This window comes from Procambarus clarkii, chromosome 48 (assembly GCF_040958095.1).
Source record: "Procambarus clarkii isolate CNS0578487 chromosome 48, FALCON_Pclarkii_2.0, whole genome shotgun sequence".
Classification (NCBI taxonomy): domain Eukaryota; kingdom Metazoa; phylum Arthropoda; class Malacostraca; order Decapoda; family Cambaridae; genus Procambarus; species Procambarus clarkii.
Genome location: NC_091197.1, coordinates 13,486,834 through 13,497,824, shown reverse-complemented (window position 1 = coordinate 13,497,824; position 10,991 = coordinate 13,486,834). Strand labels below are relative to the sequence as shown.

Here is a 10,991-nt window from a genome sequence, read left to right as displayed (position 1 = left end):
CCAAAGGACTAATACCACAGACCAAACATAAGAAGGGTGATCTTATCAAGACCTTTACAATACTGAACAAATTAGAACATATTAATCCAGAGTGCTTTGTTTTTTGTTAAGATAAAATGTAACACAAGCAAGGGGGCAACATCTTCAAGCTCAACAAGCCACAATGTAGGACAGAAAACAATGGCTATATCACCCATTAGGCGACCATGAGATCGTCAACGTGCTTAAGACGTATGTGAGGTGTATTCGCCTCACAACAGAGGATCTTGGGGTTTGATCCCCAGGTGGGATTGACGGATGGGCAAGTTTACTTTCATTTATTGCTTCTGTTCACCAGACAATAAATAGATACCAGGGAGTTAGGCAACTGTTGTGGGTTGTTTCACACTGGGTAAGGTCAGTAATTGGAATAGATGCAATCTCGATAAATTTAATAGGCTTCCTGACCCGACAATGGGGAACCAGGATCTCGACCCCCATCATTAAGGGATGACTCGACTGAAGTATATAAATGGATGAAAGGGTATAACAATTAATATAAAAATTTGATTAAAATATCTCAACATAAAACTATACAAATTGCAAGAAGTTTAGATTTAGGAAAGACCTGGGCAAATACTGGTTTGAAAAGACCGTTGTTGATTTATAGAATAAATTACCGAGTAATATAACAGACGTGGCATAACTAGAGTGTTTCAAGCGCAGGTTAGACATATATATATTAATGAATTTGTGGAGAGGTAAATAGAAGTTGCCTTGTTGGCAATAAGTCTGCTACTGCCGCCTAGAGTATTATGAGCTATGTTTCGTCCCCGGGAACACTAGTAACGGGTTGAGGGAGGTAAAAGGCTGTATACAGGTGAATCTAACTCTAGTAATTAAACAATGGAAGGTCGTAGACCGTCAAAAGCTGCCATAGCATACCTTTCGGCTGGTTACTCAAACACAAATTAATTCGGTTTGGATTTAATAAACAGGTTAACAACATTAAATCTAACATTCAAGTGTTGTTATAAGTGATAAGTGGCTCCTCCAGGAGTGGGCGAGGAGGACCAGCCTCATCCAGCCCACTTGCGACCATATAAACAGGAGATACACATGTACACACACACACACATACCCACATATATACAATTATTTTAGAGATTAAAAATTATAAATGAAATTCCTTCCCTCAATTGCATTTAAAAATAAAAGAACACAAATATTTGAATTTACAAAATACAATTCTACATTCTTAAAGCACATACGGGTAAATATTTAATGAAGGTGAATGTAGTAGCTTTTCCCCCTAGTAAAAATAACAATTATAAAAATACAGAATATATACAATAAAAATTAATGAACAAATTTGTACATTATCAGTAAGCATATCTATTTTTAAAAGCTTACTTACAGGTTTAGCTGAAGTATAAGCTTGTGAACCTCTACACAATTATACTATGGGACGCAGTATAATTGATGGTGATAACCATTACACAATTATGCTCGGAACGCTAAGTGTTGCCCTTGGCTATTGGCTAGTCTAGCTAGGCACGTCTATAGACGTCACATAGTTGCCGTATTATATATATATATATATATATATATATATATATATATATATATATATATATATATATATATATATATATATATATATATATATATATTTCATTGAATATGACCGCATATTCTGTATTTATTATTTTCTGGTTTAGGGCTTCTATCCCTCTAACTATTTTCTTAGCATCAGGGCTTAATTGGAATAGGAGTTCTCCAAAACTCATTTCCGTACTTTTAAGGTGAAGAAAAGAAGTGATTTACTATAGAGTGTATTACACTTGTATAATTTGTATAATTTGCACGACGTTTCGAACCTCCATGGTTCATTCTCAAGTGAACAATCTTACAATACTAGTTGATTTTATACCCGCATTAGGTCAGGTGATAATACAATGAAGGTGAAAAACATGGGGGGATACATAAGGGATAAACATAGGGGCTGCAGAAGGCTTATTGGCCCATACGAGGCATCTCCTATCTAAACACAAAGATTAATCCAGTGTAATTGGCCTATTACCTTAGGCCAATTACACTGGATTAATCTTTGTGTTTAGATAGGAGATGCCTCGTATGGGCCAATAAGCCTTCTGCAGCCCCTATGTTTATCCCTTATGTATCCCCCCATGTTTTTCACCTTCATTGTATTATCACCTGACCTAATGCGGGTATAAAATCAACTAGTATTGTAAGATTGTTCACTTGAGAATGAACCATGGAGGTTCGAAACGTCGTGCAAATTATACAAGTGTAATACACTCTATAGTAAATCACTTCTTTTCTTCACCTTAAAAGTACGAAAATGAGTTTTGGAGAACTCCTATTCCAATTAAGCCCTGATGCTAAGAAAATAGTTAGAGGGATAGAAGCCCTAAACCAGAAAATAATAAATACAGAATATGCGGTCATATTCAATGAAACATGTTTGAAAGAAAACCTGCTGCCAGTATACACCAATATATATATATATATATATATATATATATATATATATATATATATATATATATATATATGAATGAAAACTCACACCCCAGAAGTGACTCGAACCCATACTCCCAGAAGCAACGCAACTGGTAACTACAGGGCGCCTTAATCCGCTTGACCATCACGGCCGTCAAAAGGAAGTGATAGCCGAGGCTATTTGAGCCACTTCCCCGACGGCAACTCGGATGGTAATCTTGGGCATAGCATTTCACCAAATCACCTCATTCTTTGGGGCACACGTGAGGAACACAAATGCGAACAAGCATTTTCGTCCTCACGTGTGCCCCAAAGAATGAGGTGATTTGGTGAAATGCTATGCCCAAGATTACCATCCGAGTTGCCGTCGGGGAAGTGGCTCAAATAGCCTCGGCTATCACTTCCTTTTGACGGCCGTGATGGTCAAGCGGATTAAGGCGCCCTGTAGTTACCAGTTGCGTTGCTTCTGGGAGTATGGGTTCGAGTCACTTCTGGGGTGTGAGTTTTCATTCGCATATAGTCCTGGGGACCATTCAGGCTTGTTCGCATATATATATATATGGATTATTTTGTAACAGGAAGGAATAACAAAATTAAGAAAAATTAGAATTCCAGCATGTGTAACATAGATGCCGTAATTTCCAGTGTGTGAAGGAGGAGCGAATACATTGAATGAATGAGGAATATGTTTAAGAATGAGAGGAAAGATCTCACTGTATTTTCCCGCCACAAGTGATGACGTCAACACATAAAAAGGAATAATACATTATTTCCATCAATCGCGGGCAAGGGGGACATATATACACCGTGAAGCGCACTCCGCTTCTCGGTGTATGGACACTTGAGAATTTACTTTAGTCTTGGACTATGTTCAGGCATAAAAGAAACTTGCTGGTTAGTCAGTAAGCAATTTGATGGCCTTAATGAACCTCCCTGCGGTTGATAGGCCTTAAGCCCAACACCAAAGCCAATCGCGAACATTTACAGTGATATACTCAGAGAGGCGTCCAGCATTTCTCGGTGTATATATAATGACAGGATAATTTAATCCTGAACTGTGTTTGTAGCTTAAAGTGTACTTGATTGATAAAGATTAAGCCACCCAAGAGGTGGCACGGGCATGAATAGCCCGTAAAAAGTGTACTTGCAGTCAATAAGCTTTAATAACCCTCATGCAGTTGACAGGACTTGAGGCCGTACCAGCCGACCAATCACGAGCGTGGTAGCGCGTGACCTCATTACCGTCTGAGCCAATCAGGTGTCAGTCACGGTGGCGTCGGAGGAAGGGCGGGAACGAAGACCAGGGCGGTCGGAGACGATTTTTATTTTCCTGCTAGGAGAGGCTACCGTGATGCATCTGGCCCGAGTAATGGGCCATGAAGCCAGGAAGGGTCAGTAAACCTCTGTGAGTATTAAAATCCGTCTGTCACTGTGTAGTTTTGTAGTTATAGCAGGATGTCTTAAGGGCGGTGTCGCCTGGAGAGGCAGCCATCTTGGATGGCGCTGATTTAGACGGAATAGCGTCTTGGTCAGTATAAAAAAAAGTTTCAATATATGTTAGGTGACCCGAGACGGGAATGAGCCGAGTATTTACTGTTTTGAAATTGTATTAGTTTAACAAACTAATGCAGTTAAAGATTGATACGGTGTTAGAGCAATGTTCACGACGGCCAGGTGCCTATTTAAGTAGCCTCTACTAATATGAAATTAGTAGAGGCTAATAATTGGTAATAATCTTTGGTGTAGGTCAGCAGGGTTGCCAGCAGGAATTAGAAGGAGACTTGGGGGGGGGAGGAAGTACTAACAATTAAACAAACTTATACAAATGACTAAGAGCAGGGCTTTTTAAAGGTGTAACCAAGTTATGAATTTATAAAAATAAATTCACGTATTTTAAATAAAACAAATATCAGATTCGTAATAATAATAATGTTATTAATATGGCCCATACGGGGCAGCTGTTATTTATATCCACTCTAACTCGATCATATATATATGTCTAACCTACGCGTGAAACAACCAAGTGATACCACAGTTGGCTTCGTTCTCAATTCATAATCAGGGATCCCGGGTTTGATTCCCGGGCACGACAGAAGTGGTTAGGCACGTTTCGTTACACTTTTTGCCAATATTCACCTGGCAGTAAAGAGGTACCAAGGAGTTTGGCATTTGTTATGGGGTCGCAAGCCTTGCGGGGAAAGGAAGCCTGGCCCCCGACAAAACGAATTATTATTTGTTTCTCAAATCAAGTCCTGTTTCCAAATCGGTATTTCCCTATGACTTTCCTAAATCTAAACTTGATGAATATACTCAACATAAAACAGAACGCGAAACTCGATACAAATTGGAAGAAGTTTAGATTTAGGAAAGACCTGGACAGATACTGGTTTGGAAAGACCGTTGTTGTTGTTGTTGATAATACCAATTTTTATTCATTGTTTCGTGTTCTGTTGTGTGTTTATATATTTAACACGTTAATGTTGTTCTGTTTTGCGTTTATATATTTAACACATCAATGTACTATTTATTGTACGACTCGGCCGACTCTAAGGTTAGAATACATGACTTTCAATTCACGTTTTTCATAACGTTTTGAAACTTTATGAGAATTTCCTGCCCACCTAATCTATCAGAGGACCCTTAACTTACTGTTGTTGAACAAAAAATCCCAAATTTATTTTCATTTTTTTTTCATTTTCAAATTACGTCCAAATTCGGCCATACGGGCAAACGGCTAAAATTGACGTAATTTTTAAGAGGACAGGTTGATCCCTGGTGGGAGGGGTAACTCTAGTAGTATAGACGGGCGCAGTAGAGGTGATCTGTCCGAGGCTGAAATATGATAAAGAGAGAGGTGTTCAGTTACAGCCCCGCTCCTGTGCCAGGTAAGTCCACTACGGGCTCACCATAGCCCGTGCTACTTGGAACTTTTTGTTCCCAGTAGCTGAATCTTAAAACAACAACAAACAAAGAGAGAGGTGTTGCTATCTTGCTATCTACGGTACGCAGTATAACTGATGGTGTTAATCCCTACAGAAATATACTGTGGTACGCGGTATAATTAATGGCGTTAACCCTATACAGTTTGCTGCTTAAGGCAGTGTAATTAGTGTTTTATTGTAAAATCTTTCATCTTCAGGTAACTTTGGGTAAATTCCCTAACAAAAATTAAAACACCCAACAAAAGAAATATCCCAAGCACTTAAAAATAAACTGTTATTTTAATAACGTGATATGTATAATAGATCATGCAAATAGCGTTTGTCTTTATTTGTAAACGTCTCAGACTTCCTATAGGCTGCAGGAGAGTTTAAATAGTATTACAAACGGTGAGATAATTGATTATGAATACAGGAACGCAGAGGGATTGAATAGTGCGTTCTTGTTCTCTTAAACCAGCAATTCACACGAGCATCCGATACATTATCTACGCAGTATGAGAAAACTGAAGTAATTGTCAAAATAAGGTGCTAAGCCATGATGGTTACATAGCACTGACGAGATATATATAAAAGAATCATAATCTTGCATTCATAATTAGGTTACATGACTTGTAATAAGTAAATGAGTATGAGCAGCCTTATTTAATGTTACGTATATGTGTATGATAAAGGAGAAGTGGTTTCGAAATATAATATGAAGATACACGAGACTGGCTACGGTACAGAATTAACGTTGAAATAGAATACAAAGGGCCAGTAGATTAGGTTGAAAACTATGACGAGGACTGGAGAAACAACCCGACCGATTAAAGTGATCCAGTAGCCTGCCGTCCATGTGTGCTCGTTCTCAGGGATCCGCAACATCAGGCTGTCGTAGAGGCTGGCAGAGTCGATGGGCTTCACTTCACATATCCTAGAGGAGTGTCGCGATGTTCCCCTTTGGAACATCTGGTTGACGCCCCCTCCGCCGCTGAAGACCTCCTGAAGGACATGCAGCGAGGCATGCAGGAGGGCGTGTATGGTGCAGAAACACAGCCACGCATCCACAGCCTTCGCCTTGCCGGAGCCAGGGCAAGTGAAGGCCGCAATGAGCCACATCATGAGGAATGCGGCCACAACGAAGCAACTGATGACGAGGCGAGAGGACGTCTTGTGCGGCATCCAGAGGGAGCCAGTGCTGACCATCAGTAGAAGAAAGGACGGCAGGAAGATGGCCAAGACCACATAGGAGGAGTACCGCGCCAGCTGCACCTGCAGCACCACGCCACTGTGAACGCGGCCTCCCAGCTGCACACACCCAGGAGTAAAAAATAACAAGTGTATTAATATCATTAATTAAAATAGGCATCTTATTTAAGATCCCCGATGGTTTAAGTGTGTATGATATCTCTGCTGGATTTTTTTTTGTTACAAACAGATGGATACAGAAACATTTCTGATTCCTGTTAGTAGGCTTTTCCTTTCCATAACTCATGGTAAGCCTTACCCTGCTAGTTTTTCCTGGAACATGATCAGTCAATCGGCCAATAAGTACCCAATTACTGCTGGGTGAACAGCGGTGAACAGTTTAAGACTGGTGCTCAGGCATTCCTCCCAAGCTAGGACTCGAGCACTTAGCCTAGCACTAAGACTAGGTACGTAGCCTAGGGTTACCTCGCTAAACCTAACTGACCTTCAGAATACAAGCAAACTTTCAACAGTTGCCTAACTCTCGGGTAACTATTTTACTGCTAGGTCAACAGATGCATAAAGTGAAAGGAAACGTGCCCATCAGTTTCTCTTGCACAGTGATTGAACCCAGGTCCCTCGACTATGAGTCGATGACGAAGACTTCTGTGCTACAGAATCCATGATTATACTCTGGGAGTGAAGCTCTGGAGCCGTGTGCTTGGAATACAGTTAGTGGCAATTAAACTGCTTGTAAACAAATATTGAATGTAAACATTTTATAATGACTGTTAATGGTGGTGCTACAACAGTTGAGAAACGGATTGCATTAATGACAATCAAGAAAATAACCGCTTGTATTGGGGAGGAGAAAGGGGGGCCCATATTAAAAACAAATGTTTGCTCTCTGATAATGTTTGTGCAGTGAGGGTAACTTTTTTTTTTTTATGTTGCGTAATTGGTGAAGGTAGTTCTGAAGTGGTGTAGGTAGTGCCTGGCCTGAGGTCGGGTTGCCTCAAAAGTGTTTTACATTCATGAACAGGGGATTTTGGCAGATGTATTAACGAACATGTGACCTGTGTTTATGAGGACGGGTTGCAGTTCGAGCACTTGTTCAGTAGTTAGAACACCCCCCATAACTATCAGTAATACTAACCTCGACATTTTGGTATTTCAGCGAGGCCTCGACCAGCTCGAAATACGTGAGTCTTGAGAAGCCCGTGTACCTGACGTTGTTCTGACCAATGTGGAGACGGGCGTGGTTCTTGGCGTGGGGCAGCAGCACAAACGGCAGCTCACACACGTGCATGTCAAACGGGTAGAAGCTGAGGTCGAAGTAGCAGTCGATAGGCTGCTGGAGGTAGTGGGTGAGTGTGATGGTGGTGTTGGTGCCGGGGTAGAGCATGTCTGCAAGCATCAAGACAACTGTTAGATTCTGTTTTGGCGGGAAACAGAAATACAAATATAAATTATACACGAGTGAACAGACGAGGAGTCACAGTAACGTGGCTGAAATATATTGACCAGACCACACACTAGAAAGTGAAGGGACGACGACGTTTCAGTCCGTCCTAGACCATTCTTAAGTCGATTATCAATATACACGAGTGAGAATAGAGACATGAGAAGACAAAATAAGATCAGGGGAGCAAAAATAAGATCAGGTATAGACAATTAAGAAATCTAAAATTAGAAAGCAATAAAGATATGAAATGTGAGATTATTATGGAATACAAAGAAACATAAATAAACAGTTTGCACTTTGCAATTTAAAATTAATTGACTTTTAGAACAGAGAGTAATAATGGTTTAAATAATTCACTCGAACAATTCCAACCTTTGTTTCAATCATTCACTATTTTATTCCTAATATAATTCACTCGAAATTAAATGAATAAAACACGTAAACCTCTCAACTAAGAATTGATCTGTAGCATTTCATGACCGCAATTACCAAGACAATTTACTTGATATTCCCGCGTGTAGCTGTCAGCAACCTCGCGATGCTCGAAGCCTTAGTTCAACCTTAATCTTGATAACGCTCAAGCAGTTCATTTCTGCCAACACTTTTGGGTCATTTTTAGGCATAGGCGACCCAACCTCAAGTCTGTTGCCAGGTTTAGCTTTAGGAGGGATAGAGGGAAGGGTTGTAGGATGAGTGCAGTGACCTGCCAGGTAGTGAGCAATACCCTGAGTACTGTGTGAGTACCTAGAGCATGGGTTCGAATCCTCCTCACGGCTGATTTTCATTAAAATTGAAACATCATGAAAACAATGTATCATTGTTTCTTCAATGACACATTACGTTAATGTGATATCGTTGTGCACAGTCAGCTAGTATGATTATGTCAGGTGAACAGGTTCCTAGACGAATAAGAGTGGATGCGTCCATAGCATGGGTCTTACGGGCTCACCATAGCCCGTGCTACATGGACATTTCGTTCTGAGTAGCTAAATCTAAAACAACAACAACAACATAACATGGGTCGACACGTCTGCTCAGGTCAGTCCCGATTCTAAATATGTTAATGTGAATTTATAGTTAAGAATTCCAGAATCTTATGCACTTACTCTGAATCCATTGTTATGGTCTGATTTTATATATATTTTTAAGTATCCCGTTTTATCCTTTGTTAATCTTTTTATTCGTTCAAGTACCAGAGGGAGGGAAGTGTCAGGGGAAAGTGTCAAGCTCTTAAGACTATATAGTACTTGGAAGGGGTCAGGATTTGGGATGGAACGGGGGAAAAGAATGGTGCCCAACTACTTGAACAGCAGGGGATTGAACGCGGACCTGCATGAAGGGAGACCGTCGCTCTACCGTCCAGCCCAAGTGGTCAAGTACCAGAGTCGTTGTCATAAATGCGCTGATGATAGCATAAAACGCTAATGATAGTGTAGCCGTCGCGCTGTGGTTGGTGTAAGGGAGGTATGGTAATTGTCGGGAGACAGGCTAAGCTAGTATGACTAACATACTAGCTTAGTATGAAGGGATATGATGACAAGTAACTGGGATATGATGACGGAGTGAAGGAATGTGGCTCAACTGGTTAGATCATGGGGATCGAACGCTGACGCTGAAAGAAGCGAAGCTATCGCTCTACCAACCAATTTTCTATATACATCCCCTTGAACTGACTGGTAAAAACCCTAGCTTCTTGCAGCCTCGGCGTTCGATCCCCGATGGTCCAAATGGATGGACACTGCTCTTTTCAGTTATATTACCGCAGATCTTTTCCGTACTTAGTTATTAGATACAAATCTCTATTATTAATAAATGTAAAAGTCTTTACATTTATAATTATTTTCACTGTGAATAAACTAAGTGGACAATTAAGATTAAACTTCGGCTTTAACTTCTTTACTCAAATTGGCAATCTTTTTATTAAGATTATCGTACGTATTATAACCGAATGTGTCCGGATTTTTCGTCCTTCAATTACCTTTATGTCTGGAAGGCGTGGTTATATATGTATAAGAATCTGTCAGGTTGCCAAACCCATTGTTGAGAAATTGATCATTCGACAAAGTGAATATAGATCACTAGAGGCAGTTATTTATTGATGGTGGGCTCGTCTATTGTGCTTGCTCCAGTTCACCTCTCGTCCTGGACAGTTATAATAATCTATCCATTATGAAATGTCTTACGGGCTCACCATAGCCCGTGCTACATGGACACTTCGTCCTGAGTAGCTTAATCTTTAACAACAACAACATATGAAATGTCAATAATTTCAGTGTCTTGACTAAGTCTGAAGTGTTTCCTCAAGAGTTTCATATTTTTATGCCTTCTCTCTTGAAATCATGAGATGATTTCGGGGCTTAACGTCCCCGCGGCCCGGTCCTCAACCAGGCCTCCTTTTTTGTTACACAACCCCCAGGAAGCAACCCGTAGCAGCTGTCTAACTCCCGGGTACCTATTTACTGCTAGCTAACAGGGGCATCAGGGTAAAAGAAACATTGTTGCCTATTTGTCTCCGCCTTCACCGGGGATCGAACCCAGAACCTCAGGACTACGAATCTGAAGCGCTGTCCACTCAGCTGTCAGGCGCCTTAAACCCAATGTCAAAACGAGAGCGGGAGACTCACTTCAGATCTAAAGACGATAGTGTCATGTTTTCAAGATGTTATAGAAAAATGAGAAACTGAAGGTTTTGTATGTTTACATGTAAATTGCGTCTCTATGAACAATTCAGCGCTAATGATGTACAAACAATTACTGTTAAGAAAAATAAATTATACCGAGAAGCATGCTCCCAGGCATGCTCCCATACTCAGAGGCATGCTCCCGCCCTTAGAGACATGCTCTCATGCTCAGAGGCATGCTTCTGTCCTTAGGGACATGCTCCCATGCTCAGAGGCATGCTCCCGCCCTTA

At 40.6% G+C, this 10,991-nt stretch overlaps 1 protein-coding gene across 1 annotated transcript in view; it reads right to left on the bottom strand.

Moving 5' to 3' along the window:
* Positions 1-6,074: 6,074 nt before the first annotated feature.
* LOC123764790 (uncharacterized) overlaps positions 6,075-10,991 on the bottom strand; it is a 36,177-nt gene continuing 31,260 nt past the window's right edge. Inside the window, exons 5-6 of the mRNA XM_045752930.2 lie at positions 7,771-8,021; positions 6,075-6,734 (exon numbers count right to left, since the gene is read on the bottom strand). Of these exons, the coding sequence (XP_045608886.2) occupies positions 6,162-6,734; positions 7,771-8,021 (824 nt within the window). The 3' untranslated portion in view covers positions 6,075-6,161. The remainder of the gene's footprint in view (positions 6,735-7,770; positions 8,022-10,991) is intronic.